This window comes from Diabrotica virgifera, chromosome 10, assembly GCF_917563875.1.
Source record: "Diabrotica virgifera virgifera chromosome 10, PGI_DIABVI_V3a".
Lineage (NCBI taxonomy): Eukaryota > Metazoa > Arthropoda > Insecta > Coleoptera > Chrysomelidae > Diabrotica > Diabrotica virgifera.
Window position 1 is genome coordinate 93,205,224 of NC_065452.1, and position 19,796 is coordinate 93,225,019.

A 19,796-nucleotide genomic window follows, 5' to 3' on the forward strand; every position below is an offset into this window, starting at 1 on the left:
ATGAATAAAATAGCAAAGAGTCAAATGAACTGCTAAGGGCATCTGATGAGGATGTAACCCAACAGAATTACAAGAAATGTTTACGAAGCAAAGAACATCGTAAAAAGGACAAGATGTAGACTAAAAAAAGTGGTTAGAACAAGTAGTGGAACGACAGGCTGGAGAAGTTAAACAAAAATCACTCGAGGAATTGAAACTAATGGCAGGAAATAGACAATAATGGAAGAGATCGGTGAAAGAAAGTAAAAAGCTAGCCCAAATCCGGCACCATGATAGGGCAAAATAAGGGGAGAAAGAAAGAAATACTTCTTGAAAGCGATTTTCCTCAAAAAACTACGTTTATATACTTTCCACCCAAATTTGATCACTTTATAGCCTGATGTATCACATAAACAGACCAACTGGACGGCTCTCAAAACGATGATGGATCAGAAAAGGTGTCTTCTATTGATGGAAATAACTAAAATAAAACGCTTATATACTGATATTTTTATATTTTATTTAAACAAATGAGAAATTGATATACCAGAAATATTATACATTACAATTTTACATGGAGATAGTGATAGTTTTGCAAAAAACTGAGCTGAAAGTTACTGTCTTTAAACGATTTTTATTTGAGCCATTTTAGGCCAAATGTAAATACACGTTAAAGGACATATGGAAACTTTCAAAATAACACCCTATTTACTTTGATATCCAAACGGGTGATACATGAAATGTAACCTTTTTTACATATAATTTCTACTGTGATATGTTAATAACCTATGACTAATGACTAAATATTTTGTTATACAAGGTGGTCCTGTATAAATCGTCTTTGGTAGATTTCAGCTCAGACAGCCAGTAATTAAATAAAACAGCTTGAAATAAAAAAAAGTACATTTACAATCTATGTACACGTATTTCTAGGTCAGGACTGACATTACATCCGCAACATATGTGTCTTTTATTTAACACAAATATATATCTTTATAATTAACAAAATGAATTAAGTAGTAATACCATTACTTTATATCTAATACAACTTTTGCTAATAGTTCTTGGGCTCACCATTAAAAAATTATTACCTACCCTTACGAAATTTTTTTATTCAGTTATTCATGTCGAGTCGGAAAACTTTTCTATTTCGGAAAATTTTCAGGGGAGGGGGCGTTTCGTAAATATAGAGGGCATAACGCACCTAAATTTATACCCAACTGGAGTAGGTACCCTTAAAATATGTAAGTACATATTTCTATCAAACAATCGTGTAATCATTATTCATGACTCCATAGTGCGACCCCCATGGGGAAGGGGGCGCACGCATTATAAAGAGTCATAAAATTTATAACTTCTCAGCTGATTTTTGCAGAACTGTTTGATAAAAATATTTACAAGTAACTGCTAATATTGTCCAACATATTTTTAACGGTACTCTTGTTGTCGTTTGTTGTCGCCAAAGTTTAAAATCCTCTATATTTAGAAAAAGCTTCCTCCCGAAAATTTTTCGGAATAGAAAAGTTGTCCGACTCGACATGAATAACTGAATAAAAAAAAGTCTCATGAGGGAGGTAGTTTTTTTTAAATGGTGGGCTCAACACCTATTAATATTCTAAATACAATTATACTTTAAATATTGGTAGCTACGTCTTCAACATCCCCTGAATAGCTAATTCAAGAGAACCTTTCAGAATTCAGAATTTATTTTGAAAACTTTTTTCTGTTTGATTGTTTTATCATACAAAAAATTTTTTCGCTAAAACCTGTCGTCTAAAAATAAAACACAAGTTTACTAATAACGTAAATGCTTTAAAACGAATACTTTTCACAAACATACATAATTATAAACACAAATAACAGATTTATTTGACGTAATATCGATCCCTTATGTTTTTCCTAGAAGCACTTGTTCAACAATCAAAACAATTATTTATCTTTAAAAATATGTGGAATAAATCTTATGCGTGTATAAACTTGTAGACAACACAATATTAAAATTTGTTTGGAGATAAAAATTAGCTATTTTTAATAAACACGCACGAGGGGGCCAAAAAATAATCAAATATATCATCTATTAATGGAGAAAAATAACGCAACAAGACAAAGAAGAAAATGCAAAAGATATATAAGGAATTTTTATGTTTTATATATCTATCTTCTTGTTTTTATATTATTATTTTAGAGTTCTATTGGGATTATGTATCTTTAAAAACAAAGAAGAAATACCTTGGTTTATTAAAAAGTTAGGCTGTGGGTCAAAACACATACATTAAATAGTGAATTTTCAAAGCCTACTGTGTAAAATACGCAATTTTTGGATGCAGATTGTTACGAATCCTCAAATACGCCCTAATCTAACACTCATTCCGTTTTAAAAGACATATTTTATCAATAGCGTAAAACAAAACCTAAAAAATGTTGTTACCCCTTATTTATTCCATCAAAAACATGGTTCAAAGATGTAATCTTTTTAATAGATTATCTAATAGAAATGAACATCTACTTTTTAATATAGTAGTTCCCCTAGATATCATATAAACTATTGAAAACATCTACCTAAACAATAAAATGGAAGTCAGAATAGATGGACAACTTACAGAATAAATAGACAGGCAGCGGAATAAGATAAGAGACTCATTGAGCCCTATGCTCTTCAATTTAATCATGGATGAAATCATCAAAAACGTCAACAAAGGAAGACGATACAGGATGGGAAACAAAGCAGTAAGACTCTGTCACGCAGACGACGAAAATTGACAGCCCAAGATAAAGATAGTCTGCAAAGATTAGTCCACATATTTAACATAAGAGCAAAAGAATTCAATATGGCAATTTCATCTCAGAAAACTAAAACAATAGTAATCAGTAAAGAACCAATCAGAGGTCAAATAGAAGTTAATGGTATCAATATTGAACAAGGTAATGGAAATAAAATACCTTAGAATTATAATGTCCAGCTACGGAGACCTGGACAAAGAAGGTAGAAATCAAGAACAAAAAGCAAATAGACTGGCAAGATGCGTTAATAACACTATACGGCGAAATGGCACCTTAACACTGAAATGAAGTCCAGACTTTATAAAGCCAGTCTAAGACCAATAATGACATAGACATCAGAAGCAAGACCCAATACAGCCACAACACAAAGATTACTGGAAACGGCAGAGATGAGAGTACTGAAGACATTAGAAGAAATAATACAAACAGTGTATAAACGAATGGACACTAAATAGAAAAAAAGAATGGAATAAACGCATACGCAGAATGGGGGCGACACGTGTGATCAAAATAACCTGAGATAAATCCAAAAGATGGAGTGACAACCTTCCACAGAGGTATTAATCCACCAATGAACAAGCAGAATTATTTATAAAGAGGAAGAAGAAAAAAACTATCTTCTTCTTCTTCTTCTTGTAATAGGACTATGTCCTGTTTCTTCTGTTACAGTCTTTGCTGCGATCCGGAGCTCCAACTCTCGTACCATCGTTTTTTGGGTCTTCCTATGGGTCGCTTGGTGTTGGGCTTCTGTGTTTTCGAAAATAAGAAGTGTTTCGTGTTTCGAAGAAAACTATGGTTACATTTTTTGGATATACATTGAGAACTGGAGCGCCCCCTAAACATTGTAGCAATTTGCAACTCAAACATTATGATTCCTGGCTTGAACACCTACAATTAGAAAAAGTATCTACAACAAATAGGAGACGAGATAGGCTCTTTTTTCAAAAAAATTAAACTCGGAACATCCAATCGGCGGAGTTCGGAAAAATTTCCAATATCCCGATGTAAAATGAACCTATTTAAATCTAAGGTAGCGCAAAAAAAAACAATGTTTACGTAATTTATTTATTACTATTATGATACCTTGCTTGACTTTTTACACTCACTCTCAAATTGTATATTTTATATTTTTGTGAGACAGTTAAAGTCTTATAAATAAATAATAACCAAACACTTGCTGTTGCAAATTAGACTGAGTTGTTACTGACATCGACTTTTCTAACACAGAGTAGGTTTCAAAGATTCACTGATTAGTGCATGAAATCGACTTTTATACCCTCAGCTTGGGATTAAATATAAAATACTGCCACAAATGTAACATTCGAGTAATTTCCAGTAATTAAAATATTTAAAAATTTAGGACGTTAAGACTGAAACATAAAAATATTATTAGAGAAAAATTAGGAGACAATACGATTGGACAATTGGAATAAGAAACAAAAAGACCACAGAATATAGAAAAAGGACAATAAATGTACTAACGAAATAAATAAGCAGATTGATAAAAAACCGGTAAAAAGAACATCACGAAAAACTATAATTAGCCTATTCCAGTATTATTTATAAAAAACTGTATAAAGTTCTTCACAAACACGCTTTTTTGTTACTTTGATTGTTGATCAACCTAATTTATTTGAATAAACTAAGGTACTATCCAAGGCCAGTTTGGCACACTAATCATGCTAGAGCAAAATACAAAATGTCTGACGGATAATTTCTAATTATCGCCCATTGAAACTGAGTTGCCCTTTATTAGACTCACACCAATCAGGCCCTGGCTCTATCACAACTATGCGAATGTATTTGGCAACTGTATGGCAGAATTATTAAATAAAAGCAATGATTTTGCTTCCGATGTATGTAAGGGTTGAAGTTTGTTCTATGTGCGTTTTTTCATTCAACACTATAGGGTCGTTTTGTTGAACACTTGAATCATGTGGAACCATGATTCTTCAGAAAAAATACGATGTTACATATGGTACCAAAATGTCATTGACATTAATTTGTAGATACTGTACAGTTCACTTTATTGCAGCTACTTGCGATACAGTACAGACTCTTTAAGTATTTTCTGGATAATAAAACATTTTTATACGATTAAACAGGATTTGTTCACAGTTTTTATAATTTTTCAGTGATAAATGCATCATTTTATAGCTGTTGTGTCAGTAAGTATGTTTTTAGATTTTTAGAAGATTCTGTGGCGTCGTTTCCAAATGAGTCAATGTCCAATGGCAACAGCAAAAAGGGAGAAATACCAGAAAACCGGGACCGGAGATGACATACCGAGTGAAATAATAAAGCTCTTCGAAAGTTCAGATAAAAGAGCTCTCCTTGTTCCATGTTCTTAATTAAATTTATAAACTGGCTGTATACCAACGTACTGTCAGTTGCCGACTTTTGTGATGAAAGCTAAAAAAGCAAATGCGAAAAGATGTAGTGACTAGCGAATCATCAGCTTATCGAGCCATATTTTAAAAATATTTCTTCGAATTTTGCAATCAAGGACGTACCAACAAAACAGAAAAACAACTTGGTGACACACATTTGGGTTCTGCAATAACTTTGAAACCAGAGAAGCACTCTTTAGTATTCAGCTTATGGTGCAGAGTTGCAGAGATGTCAGCCATCCAGTTTATATGTGTTTGATTGACTTTGATGAGAAGGCCTTTGATCGAGTAAAATATACTTAAATGTAAAACTGATAAATTTATTAATTGTTACAATTCCAGTTTTATAATTCAGAAAATACTGTTAGGATGCTTTAGATGTCACTATACAGGGTGTCCCATAATTAATTGGACACTAGCTAATGGGTGATAGAAGATATCAAAATATTAAGATTTAACCAAAATCGCTTAAATAAAATATGGCTCCTTACTGAGTTACAGGTTTTTTTTTTAATTAAACATTTAAAAATATTTTTGCTCACTATTTTAACACTATTCGATGTATCCTTTTCATACTTGGCAGAAAGTGTAGGTATTATACACCCTATGAAATTATGATAAATAAACGTTTCTGGCTACTAACAGTGGCGTACGACAGGGGACAGCGAATGGTTGACCCTTCTCAAATTCTACGCCACTGGAGGAATTGCCATTTTACCGCAATTTTTCGATTGTCCAATACTCTCTATGTAAATAATGTAGGTAATCTTCACTCGTAACGATAAAGTCAATTTTTCGAGATATTTGAAGTTAAACATGTAACGGCACAGTTATTTTAATTTTATGTATCTATTGTGCAGCTGAATCTTTAATTTCAAATATTTCTAAAACTAATGAATTTATCGTTAAGAATGAATAATATACTCTTCAGTCTTAATGATAAAATCATTAGTTTTCGAGATATTTGAAGTTTAAAATTAAGCGGCACAATATATTAAATAAAATATCTGTGCCGTTACATGTTTAACTTAAAATATCTCGAAAACTAATGACTTTATCGTCACGAGTAAAGACTACGTTATTTACACAAAGAGTATTGGAGAATCGAAAAATTGCGCTAAAATGGCAATTTCGCCCGTGGCGCAGAATTTGGGAAGGATAAACCATTCGCTGTTCTCTGTCGTTGTCGTACGTCACTGGTAGTAGCCAGAAACGTATATTTACCATAATTTCATATGATATATAATACCTACACTTTCTGCCAAGTTTGAAGAGGATACGTCGAATAGTTTTAAAATACTGAGCAAAAATAGTTTTTAAATTTTTAAATAAAATACCCGGTAACTCAGTAAGGAGCCATATTTAATTTAAGCGATTTTGGTTAAATCTTAAAATTTTAATGTCTTCTATCGCCCATTATCTAATGTCCAATTAATTATGGGACACCCTGTATAAGCATAAATATTCTGATTGAAATAACTGAAAAAACATACGCTAATTTTACTTAGTAGAATCATATCCTTGAGTGCTAAAGTCCTTCTAAGAGAAAAATAATATTAACTTTAAAAGACAGTACTTTTAGACAGTAAGAACGGAAAAACACAAAAATTTCGCAAACATCCAAAGGTAAGATAATATTTTTTCTGTAATAGTGTTCCTGTTGATTTCAAACAACCCAGTAGCGGTTAATGTGAGCAATAATCGTATTGAATATCTATAAAATTTAAAATATTGTCAAACCTAAGCACCAAGGTACATAAATAAAAGCTAATTTGTACGAAAACTTAGTAGGTACTATGCGTTTTTCATAGATTTGCAATACGTTTACCTAAATTATTACCTAAATTATACTGAAATGTTACATATAACCCCTCAATAATACAGTTAGAGCAGGATGTGAAATCGAAGAACCTGTCACGTTATAATACGGAGCTCATCCGTAAAAAAGGTTCCCTATGGAGCCGAGAAAGTGTGCGACGTACTGGGAGACATCTGACAACACTGCCTCTCAAGATCAACTCTACCTCTCTCTTACCTCACCGGTTTCGCCTCGCTGAATTACTCAGTGTCGGACTAGCAGCTTTCGAACATGGAGGTCCCGGTCGCAGTTACCGCCAATGTCAAATTCATGCCGTGATACGTTTTTTTTAAATGCACAATGGATTTCACCTATTGACATTCGTCGTCAGATAATCGAAGTCTATGGGTAAAAGTGCATATCTGTTCAACACGTTCGCAAATGGTTTAGAGAATTCAGTAAAGATCGGAGTGGAGGGCCTTCAGATTCATCGTGAATTTCCGTTCGGCTTTCAGTGAATTCTCTACACCATTTGCGAACATCTTGAATGGATACGTATTTTTACCCATAAAATTCCATTAACTGATGATGAATGTCAATAGGTGAAATATATTTTCCATTTAAAAAACGTATCACAGCAGCGTGAATTTCACATTGGCGGCAACATCGAACGAGACCTCCATCTTCGAAGGCTGCTAGGCCGACACTGAACAATGCAGCGTGGCGAAAGTGGTGGAGTAAGAGAGAGGGAGAGTTGATGTGTAAGGCAGTGTTGCCATATTTCTTCAACCACATCGCACTTCTTCTCGCCGGCATAGGAAAACTTTTTTATTAATGAACCTCGTAAAAAGAGGCATTATGGCAATGATTGAGTCATGGATGGTTGAGTTTTAAAAAAGAACAAAATTAAATATAACTACAGTAGTGGAACTTTGTATGGCAAACACAGAAGAGCACAGGAAGGCAAACAAGGAGGGCACAGGTTGGCAAACATGGAGGACATAGGTTAGTTAAAATGGTTAGGGTAGATATGAAAAGTATCCAGTACAAATAACTTGGTGTAGAGTTCTTAGAGACAATATAAAAAGAGAAAGACCTGACGAGAAAAACTGAGACTTAACTTAAGAGGTACAGCACGACCAGATTCACTTTGTATTTGAGATTTGGATGCGCACTATTGTTGACGGTCGGTGTTTCCACATTTTCTGAATTTTATTTTGGTACCGGGCAGGTATTTTACTTGGCGAGACGTTACCACAATACAATTCAAAAAAATTGGAAAAACCGAAAGTCGCCAGCAGTACGCATCAAAATTTTAAATACAAAGTGAATCTGGTTGTGCTGTAGTTTATTACTATTATGACCCCAGATGAAAAGTATAGAAAAAAAAACAGGAAGGTTTAAATATTGATCTGACCTGGGTACCTGGTTGGGTTAAGGGTTAACTTTGTAATTCGCTCTAACTTTTTAAATTATTATTCAAAGATAATTAAAATCTGGTATACTGTTTTACCAATAATAACATTTAGTTATATGTTTTGATCAATTTTGGTATAATTTAGATAGATTATGTACCAAATAAATGAGTATTGATAGTGAGTACGGATTTTCGGAAATACGATCTTGTGCTTATTAACCTTTTAGGCTGTATTGTACAAGAAAATACCTGTTCAAAGTGTTGTTTAAAATAAGTACCTGTATAACTATATTCATTTATCATCATGATCCAGCTTCTCGCGTCCACTGCTGGACATAAGCCTCCTAAACTTCGTATTTCGACGATATTGTTCTCATTACCGATGATTTATATAAAGCCGAAGTACGACAAGCGATTTAAGGAGAATAGAGCATAACAGCTTGCACAAAATACAACTTCCTGAAGGCGAATTCATTTATAAAGCCAGGCTAAAGATAAGCTAATTTGAAAATAAGTATAAAATAGTCACGTTTGCTGCACCAGCTAAATTATATACGTGACCGCCAACAACAGAATTCGCGTCCAGAGATAAAAAAAAAGGAAAATCGAAGAACTTATTGGTATTAAACAATTGGCCACGATTTAGTCATTATTGCAAATATTGGAGGACTTTTTGAGGATATATAGGGAATGTTCAACTTATGTCTGCACAAAACTAAAACACCTACAAGATGGCACAGTGCACGTACACAAAAATGGCGATCTAACAGACCTCGAGAATTACCGACCCATAAGCCTGTTAAACCACCTCCAAGTTATTTGTGGACGACTAAGTTCTGATAACAGATAACTTAAAAGAGATTGGAACTATGCTTACTGAATAAGATGTCGCCTGCAAGGAAGCTGGTTTGAACATAAATTTTGGAAAGACACAATACATGACACATTTAATGTCGAACGAAAATCCGAAAATCAGTTGCAACAAAATAGCATTAGCTGGGAAAACCAAACTGCTGACCTGCAGAGAAGAATCACTTTAGCCTGGATCCCATATGAAGCTCTATCAGACATCTTCAAGAACAACATACCAAATTATTTAAAAAAGAAGACGTTCGACCAATGTGTGCTTTCAGTCGGGACTTACGGTATTGAAACACTGTCCTTAACCCAGGCCACAGCAACCAAACTCATTGCTATGTCCACACTGCGCTCTTTTTTGGACGCATGCCTTAACTGTTTCCGCAGTGCATACCTTGTCACCGAAGTGAATGCGCTAAAGCAATACTTTTTACAGTCCTCGACCCGGTTTTTCATAGCACACAGCGTAGCTACCGTAATTCCACCGCAGTTGGATTTTTTTGCGTTTCAACGTGCCTTTTATATTAATTTTTAGTAAATTTAATATTATTTTCCGTGTGTGTTTATTTTGGTGTGTTTTTTATTTTAATTATGGATGAATAACAAACAAACCCTCGAATTCATCGAAGACGACAAATAAGATAAAAAGTTTGAGATCTTATTTTTCAAAAGATTACCAAAAGATAATGACTGAGAAGAAAAGTGGCGCAGGAAGTGAAAGTCAATACGATTCTACCTGGTTTGCATATCACTTATGATACTTGATTCTGTGACGCCAAGGCGGACAAAAGACTCTATGATGGATACACCCAGCAGTACAGTTGAAGAAATATTGGAATCCTCTCAGATTATTGAGGTATCTATGACTTATCTTATGGTAGTAGAAATTAGGGATGCGACATCGGTAACCGGTGACTGAGGCTGAACAAAAAACCCTCAAACTTGTGACGACACTGAGACTGAAAACTGTTTAGTCTCATAATTCATAACTTTTACGTTCCTTTATAATTATAATTTAAGTTCCTTTTAGTTAATAATAATTTTGTATAATTCTGTACAACCCTACAATAAATTTGTAGTTAATTTATACTTTACCTTCACTAAATGTTTTAAAGATGTGATTATTACTTTTACCACCTCAGGAACAATGGCCGATATAGATTGCTTTGCCATTCTAAAAAGGTACATTAACGATTAATAGCTGACTCCAGTTGCCAGGACCCGCAAAGTTATCGCCAATGTTAACTTAGCAGGTATTGATTTCCAACGATACTGTCACATTTCTCAATCAATGGCCTAACCATATTACAGAAGATTATCAAAGTTGTTTTTGACATCTTTGTAATATTGTCGTTGCCTTATAAATCCTTTAGAATACAAAAATTACGAGTTATAACTTTTCATCCAAGTTGTTGGGTTAAATCTTAGATTTTTTAACTTTCTTTAACACCAAATAAGCCATACTTATTACTTAGTCCTCCTAGCAAAATAGCGTCACTTTCATCCATCGTGAATATACTGAAAGGCAATTTATGTGGACAGGGAAAAGGGATGGGCTTAGCGCACACCGGAAGACATGCCTTAACGCATGTTCAATTGAATATTGAAAGGAATGTTGAAACGCACGTTGAAAGTGAAAGCGCACCAGTGTGGACATAGCTAAACGGAACGGTCGTTACTTGAACTGACGCTCAGTGACAGGGTGAGAAACGAGGGAGTAGGAAGAAAGACAGGCGACACAGATGTCATAGAGCGCATAGAATGGCTGAAGGAAACTGGGCGGGCCATGTGCCAGAATAAAAGACCTTTGCCTAACAAATTACAGAGTGGAGACCACAAGCTAACAGAAGAAGTAGAGGTAGTTCACCTACACAATGCAAAGATGACGTGGACTACAGCAAGCTCAAGACCAACAGAACTGGAGGATATTAGGGGAGGCCTATTGCTCCTATAGGATAGGCCTAATTTTGGATGCAGACGGCTGGATGATGAATAATTTAGTCAATAAGATTGCTATGTGTACGTCAAAATTCTGTTCTAATGCAGCCTAAAGGTTACGCAGTGACCGTGTTAAGTACAAGTGTTAATAATAGCCTTTTCGAGTCTTCATGAAATTAGCTACTGTAATAATAATGAAATGTATTATCTATACTATTTTATACACTGATATATGATTTTTATTTTAGGTAATGATATGGAATTTAATATTTGCAGTAAAGATAGATTACAATAGCGCAGATGCTTAACGAGAAAATTTACAAATATTGCTTATATAACATCACTATATGAGCGTAATGGAACCTTCACAAAGTGGCGCAACTAACATAAAAAACTTAAAATTTACACAAATTAAAAATTGGATGAATATCTGGAATATTTAACACATATTTTGATTTGATTAAAAAGTGAACGAACAAAAAACGGTATCACGACTACGATGTCGGTGCGATTAGTATTATGTGCTCGCATCTCGTAACGTAATGCGACAGTTCGTAACCCCAGAAATGATAGTAAAAATTAGTTTCCACTTTAACAAAAATAAACATAATAATTCAATTTTGACGTTACGAACTTTCACGTTACGAGATTACGTGTTACGTTACTAGTCTCATCACGACTAATTATATTGCTGAAATAATCACATAGACACAACTGATTGCTACCGTCATCGAAGTTGTGGCGATCGTGTATATGAGATCTCACTTTTAAAATATTTATGAAGTTAATATTTTTGTGATCCTTTTTACTGTTCGATGGCATACTGATTTAGATACTTTTCTATGGCATACCGACTTAAAAGACGCAAATTTAAATAATTTGATATGAACGTTTAGCTCGAAGTAGCTGGACCAGTGGTCCAAGCTAGATTGGGAGAGCTGTAATACTACAAAACATTTATTTGAAACATTTAATAAAATGTAAGTATTTTCCACAAGCTACGCCACTATTTAAACACAAACAACATGAGCTTCTCATGTACTCTGGCATTATCTATCTTCGCACACTTTTCATTTCTACGCACACATAGCAAATGATCTGCTAATTTAGAACGGTGCGAATTTTTACGAATTTTCAAAACTCCGATCACAGTAGAAATACTGATATTATTTGTACAATAAAAATTGTCATGGTTTTTTTACTACAACAATACGCTTACGTCATTCAATATTTCTGCCGTTAGAGCGTTGCCAAAACATTACAATGCTACTTTTCATTATGGCAATGGCCATGGCCATGTTCCTCGTACAGTGAGAAGTTAGGCATCTTTATTAATCAGATATAATTTTCTTTGTTGTTGTTTACTGTACACATAATATCTTTATTTTAATTAATGATGTCAATCGTTTTTCATTACTTGTCGAAATATATTATTATGCTAAAATATATTAATTAACAACAATATTATAGTGTAGATAATATAATCAATAATGCAGAATAATATAGTGTATAATAGCAGATGCATACTGAATAGTATTTAATACGGCTTCGTTGTTTCTTTTAATACAGGTACATATTTATCATAATAATAATCGAATAAAAAAATTCAAAAATTCATTTGCTAGTTAAAGAACTTTATTCTTTATTTTCGTATTTTTATTTCAATAAAATTTTTTTATTTTTTAGTGTTAGGTTAGGTTAATAATATAAATAATAATAAAGTACATACTTATGAACACATAATTTAGATAAAAAAACCCAAAGCATTAGTTTTTTATAAACAATGTCGTGCTATAATACCTACAATATTTTACTCGTATTGAATACTATTCAGCATAGTATGCATCATTTTTAGCCTTAAAATATTAAATAATATGTTTTATTGAATGATAAGTAATGAAAACCGATTGACGTCATTAAGTAGAATAAAGAATTATAAATATTATTTGTACACAAACAAAAACAAAGAAAAATATTTCTGACAGGTAATGATGCCTAGCTTCTCACTGTACAAGAAACATGGCCATGATGGAAAGTATATTCTTATGTTTTGGCAATGCTCCGACCGACGCCGACGTCAGAAATGTTGAATTACGTAAGCGTATTTTTCTAGCAAAAAAACTATGTGCTACCACGCCTACTAGATTGGATTTATTTGTAAAACCTTTATGGGGTATACTTTAAAATTTATTGGGGGCATTGATAATGTCAGAAAAACAGACCTGGACTCAATATTCGTCTTTTAATATCATTCAAACGAAAATTGGTATCTTAGATAGAGGTATACGTATAATTTTACTTATATGACATAAGTCATTGAACACGTTTTTGTTCGCACTGTGTAGTCTTAAAGACAAATATTAAAAGGACGTTCGATATATGTATGAGGAATGAATGAATGAAATACAGTTTGGAAAATTGTACGGAGTAAAAATAATAGATGTAAGGTCCAAGGCGTCAGCACTCTTCATTCAGAACTCAATTCCAAGATAAGGGGATTTACATCACATGTCATATTGTTTTATATTTTTTGGTATCTTATTAACAACATCTCTCTGTTTTAACACGGCGTAATTTAAACTGGAAGGAAAATATACATAAGGTAAGGAATTATAGATCGAAAGAAGACACTTTTATAGAAGAAGAATTTTGTGCGTCTATTCATCACTATGGATGGATGTTACTTTTACTTGGGGTCTATTAACATGATCCTGAATTAAAACAAGAGGCTAAACAGTGGTGTCAACCTGGTTTTTCGGTTGCGAAACGAATTCGTATCCAGAAATCTGTCAAGCAGGTGTTAGTATCAGTTTTTTTGTATGCAAGAGTAATTTCGTTTGTTGATTACATGCAAACTTGTGAAACAATAAATGTTGAATATTGTTGTAATCTTTTAGATCAGCTGAACAAAAAATAAGTGAAAAAAGATAGGTTTGCAGAAAAATCATGGTTTGACAATGGATAAAACCCATGAATTAAATAAAAGTCCAATTGTTGTAGCATCCACCGTGAGTTCCTTCTGTTTTAGTAGCTAAAACAAAATTATGCGTGGAAAGCGTTTTTCATAAAATGATAAGCTGTTTCAGTAGCTAAAAAAAATTATGCGTGGAAAGCGTTTTTCATAAAATGATAAGTTCACAACAGCTGTGGAGGCAGCTGTGTATTTTGCAGCTGCAGATGCAATTCATAAATTGGAATATCGTTGGAACAAGTGTATTGATGTTCAGGATGACTATACTGAATAATGAGGTATATTTCTGACCGTAGAATTGTGTTTTTCTTACTAAACCGCAAAAGGTATTGAATAGCCTAGATTCTTGGCGTGAGTGTGTTAAGAAAAATGGCCAATTCTTCATGTTTCAAGAAACAACAAGTTTTTTTAACTATGGTTTGGTAAGACATACTACCTTATCGCTATAATTTAGTTCTTTATTACTAGATTCAGACTTCAAGAACATACAAATCACACCAAGAAAAAACTAAGTATAGACCAGTGAAAGTCACAAGAAACGTCAAAGAAACAAACAGATAAACTTGACATTAAAAAATACTGTCCACAACATGTCTGCAGCGAATTCTACAGTTCTTTGGTCACGTGGTTAGCAGAGGTGACTATAATTTTGTGAGGGTAATTGTTTTTGGAAATTTTGAGAGAAGACCAAATAGAGCCGCTGAACGTAGAGACAAATGGAGAAAATTTGTTAGCAGTATTGGAAAAAATCAAGACCCTCAGTAATAGAAAAACGACAAGAGAGAGAGAGAGAGAGAGAGAGAGATAGAGAGAAATATAAACGTGAACAGAATAAATGACTGCCTAAAGATTGTAGAACAGTGGTCTTTCGACTAAATACCGTATGTATATTCGGCTTCTATATATCATACTTACTGACACCATGAGACGTGACGTAAAAACCGTCGTATTGGAATTGAGCTGGGCAGCGTTGTTATGACAATGTCAATTTGTTAAATGGAGCAGGAGTAGAACCTATAGGGTAATTCAGGGTGATATGGTGAATCGAAAATGGTAAAATGCTCTATTTATTTTCCCGGTACACAGATATCTCTCTAAATCTAAATGAAGACAGTTTATTATCATTTATGTAGCGAGAACGTTGTGAAAACCAGTTGTTCAAAACTGTTTCCGGTGTCAATAATTTTTATACAATGCATGCACTTGTAGACGTTGCTTCAGGTAGCTTACTTAGTCCTTGAGGTATTTTTCGACATATTTTGCCTTCTTAGACTGTTCTGTTAGAACATAACCTAGAAATCGTTGCCTCTAACATTGTGAACTTCTTGTGCTAATTTCACCCATGGTAAATGGGAGAAATGGTGAACTCGGGCAGGGGCAATATGGTGAACGCCTTTTCCAACAAGTATACCTATTTACTAGAGCCGCTGTTTCAAATTCCGCCAAGTCCAATTTATTTTTGATTGGTTTGGTCCGATTTGCCTTGGTTTTAGTGATTAAAAAAAAAAACAAACTGTATTTGCAAGACGATGATAACGACGTGGACGATAAAGTTTGTTGTTGTATAGAGTGTGGTAAACGGTACAGTTACACTAAAAAGGACATGGATTGGATCAAATGTATTAGCTGCCAACTTTGACTGAACGAAGACTGTTCAAAATATGAATCCATGTGTGATAAATGTGGTAAAAAGCAGGAGCAGTAAGTTCACTATTTCACCCCAAGTGCCTTCTCCATTTCACCCTTATGGATGGGGTACATGGTAAATTTAATAAAAATAAATAATGATTTTTTTCAAACATTTGGAATGTCTTAAAAAAACTATGACACTGTTAAGTTATTGCCAATATGTTTTGTGAAAGAAGTGCATTTTTATTTCGATTAAATAAACAATTTCTTGTCTTCTACACGGCTTAACTTTTTTGTTAACCATATCACTCTAATTTACCCTACATACTAAATATGATTGATAAAATTTTTTATTGGTCTAAATAAATAGTTGTACCTCCAAAATTAAAAACTTAGGGACTTGGTTGGTATTACATGATGGTCGTATTTTTTACTGTCAAAGAAATATTAAACTATTTTCTGTCGAATTTGATATCGGTTTGTACTTTTGTATAAGAATGGGTATATTGGGAGGATCAAAGTAAAGCTAGTTTAAAGTACCAAGTGGATCAAAGACGTATTCATGTCAAACGATGATCATTAGAAAGATGCTACTGCAAGTTTGATAGAAAACTTAGGTAGTACCCCAAACAAGAGCTACACAGAAAAATCTGTGAAAGTCGTTGACAAAATAGATGTGATCATACAATTTTAAAAATATAGAAAAAAAGATAAAAGAAAAATGAAAACTAACACAAACAATTCTATACACATGGGATGATATTTAGCTACTGTTTTACAAATAATATGTGGCGTTAAAAATAAATATTAAAAATGCAAGGTACAAAGTGACTTACCTTAAAAGTAATTTAGTGGTTCTCCTACTTTTTTTGATTCTATCATGGCAAATATATTTACACGTTTTATTTTGGCATTTTCTGTATATTACTTATTGCTTCTTTATACATACTAGAAAGATTCTAAACGTAACAAGACGAAAATATTTAAGCAAAAAATAAAGGACACCTTGGATATAGTTTTTTGACTACAAAAATACGCTTACGTCATTCAAGATTTCTGACTTCAGAGCGTTGTCAAAACATTAGAATAGGACTTTTCATCATGGCCATATTACTCGTATAGTGAGAAGTTACTCATCATTACTTGTCAGAGATATTTTCCTTTGTTCTTGTTTATGTACACATAATATCTATAATTATTTATTCTAATTAATGATGTCAATCGCCTTTCATTACTTGCCAAAATATATTAATAATATGCCGAAATATATTAATTAACAACAATATTATAGTGTATAATCAATAAAATAGATCATTTAATATTTTAAGGCTAAAAATGACAGCTGCTTGTACTGAATAATATTTAATACGAATAAAATATTGTATCATAGGTATAACACAAGATTGTTTATAAATAAATAAAGGCTTTGGAAAAGTTATAAAAGAATATGATTTATAGCGTGTATCAATCTTAAACACCCCGTAACGACACGGCTTCGTTGTTTCTTTTAGTACGTACAGGCCTAAAAAAATCAGTTTGTTATATATTTTCGTATTCTTATTTCAATAACTATGCTTTAGAATTTTTTATTTTTTAGTGTTAGGTTATGTTAGTAATATAAATAATAATAAATTACCTGTGAAGGAGTAAATATTTTACTCGAAGTAAATACTATTCAGTACATGCACCAATCTGTCATTTTTAGCCTTAAAATATTAAATGATTTATTTTATTGATTATACACTGTAACTTTGTTGTTAATTAATATATTTCGGCAAGTAATGAAAACCGATTGACATCATTAATTTTTAGAAGAAAGAATTATGGAGATTATTTGCACATTAAACAAGAACAAAGACGAGTAGGTAATGATGCCTAGCTTCTCACTGTACAAGAAATATAACGATAATGAAAAGTTATATTCTAACGTTTTGACAATGTTCTGACGTCAGAAATTTTGAATGACGTAAGCGTAGTTTTGTAGTAAAAAAACCATATATGTTTAGCAATAAGGAATAAAAAATTAGTGTTCGGTTTTTGAAAATTCGCTCAAGATTTTAGGAGAATATCATAAAAACTAACACTAAATATGTTAAAAATAATCTTTGGCTTAGCCAAAAAAAGTCCATCGCGTAACAAATAACCCTGTATTAATAAAGAAATCAAGATCTTTTTTCTGATGATACAACACTCGACAAATTTGTCTAAACGATAACAATACCCATAACACTCTCATCCATTTTAAACATATTTTCTATATGTACATACACTAACACACAAATATACAAAGTTTAAGCCATTCTTCAAATCTTCACCTATTTTACCAATATAGTTCTCGTTCATTAACGAAGAAAAGTTCTAAAGAATTCGAGTGAGTTGAACACTTTATATCACTATTGGTCGACAATGTTCGACTCCGTATGATCTGAAGCTATTGTGAGATCTTCTGCTACGTTTTCCGACTGTTCCTGATCCAAGTCTTCGTATTCAGAGAGCATTTCTCGCTTTATAACATGATGCATTTCATGATCGCGGTCACGGTCACGATCGCTCCTCATGTGATGATCTTGGGTCAACTCTTGTTTTACGTGAAGTCCACCGTTCATGGGAGACCTAAGGATGTTCAAATAATAAACATAAGCTTTCTCTAAATACATGATTATATTCTTTATTAATCGAACTACGACGAAAAAAGCACATATCAAAATACCAGGATTTAAAATAAACGTGAGTTAAAATTAAATTGAAAACATAAAATATTCATCACAATAAAGAGAGACAAAATTATGGAATACTTAAATTCATTTTCTTTAAAATTGACGATTTTGAAAAAAATCTTGAAACACATCGATTTTTATTTTTCAACAATTTTTTGGCATATATTTCATACTAGTGACGTCATCCATCTGAACGTGATGACGTAATCGATGATTTTTTTAATGGGAATAGGGAACGTGTGGTAGCTCATTTGAAAGGTTGTTCAATTCTCTATTTATAAATATAAACATTAAAAACACTGTTTATAGAGGGTGACAAAAAAAGAAAAAGAATGTGTGTGTACTTTGTACGCACGCAAGAAGTTATTCTTCTATTATATAGGTAATTTCAACGAAGTAAATATACTTAACAGGTTATTTGTATTTTAAAAATGTATACCATTTTTATTCAGTTGCAATGCGAAGGCAAAACAATCTTACTTATCAATTAGAATACGGAGTGCAATCCAGCTCTCTGAATCGCGATTTTTGATTCTTATTGGAATCTCATCGGAGAGAGCGCAGGCTTGTTCTCCATATCCTAACTGACCAGCACCGAGAGCTTTTCCCACACATTGCAACTGAAAAAAATAGGGTAGGTGACTAGCGTCATCTGGCAATTGAAAGATGAAGTTTTTCAATCCTAAAAGCAACATTAATAATATCGAAAATATTAAAAATATTACTAGAGATTTTTAAATTGAAAAACTTATTGGTAAACTTTTCTGGTGACACCTCCAAGGCTTCTACAATTTGCAAGCCAAATGAATGCTGCAGTGAAGACAAAGGGAAGGAATTCACATCCCCAAGCTGCAGATGGGGATGTGAATTGCATAGTGTAGAATTCCTTCCCTTTGTCTTCACTGCAGCATCCATTTGGCTTGCAAATTGTAGAAGCCTTGCAGGTGTCACCTGGGCCTAGATTCCGTGCACTGTAGATATCTACATGTCGCTTTCTATCGATATTTGAATATCAAAATATTTGAATTTTTAGCTTTAATTGAATTATTTTCTAGTTTTGCTAGGTTATACTCTAATTGATAAACTAGAGCAAAACTAGAAAATAATTCAATTAAAGCTAAAAATTCATATATTTTGATATTCAAATATCGATAGAAAGCGACATGTAGATATCTACAGTGCACGGAATCTAGGCCCAGGAAAGTGTACCAATAGGTTTTTCAATTTAAAAATCTTTTAGTAATATTTTTAATATTTTCGATATTATTAATGTTGCTTTTAGGATTGAAAAACTTCATATTTTTTTTTATTTTTAATT

At 32.9% G+C, this 19,796-nt stretch overlaps 1 protein-coding gene across 2 annotated transcripts in view; it reads right to left on the bottom strand.

Moving 5' to 3' along the window:
- Positions 1-474: 474 nt before the first annotated feature.
- Positions 475-19,796, bottom strand: part of LOC114333324 (forkhead box protein P1) — a 1,033,408-nt gene continuing 1,014,086 nt past the window's right edge. For both annotated transcript variants that reach the window (XM_050641264.1, XM_050641265.1), the window contains one exon: positions 475-18,374. In XM_050641264.1, the coding sequence (XP_050497221.1) occupies positions 18,155-18,374 (220 nt within the window). In that variant the 3' untranslated portion in view covers positions 475-18,154. The remainder of the gene's footprint in view (positions 18,375-19,796) is intronic.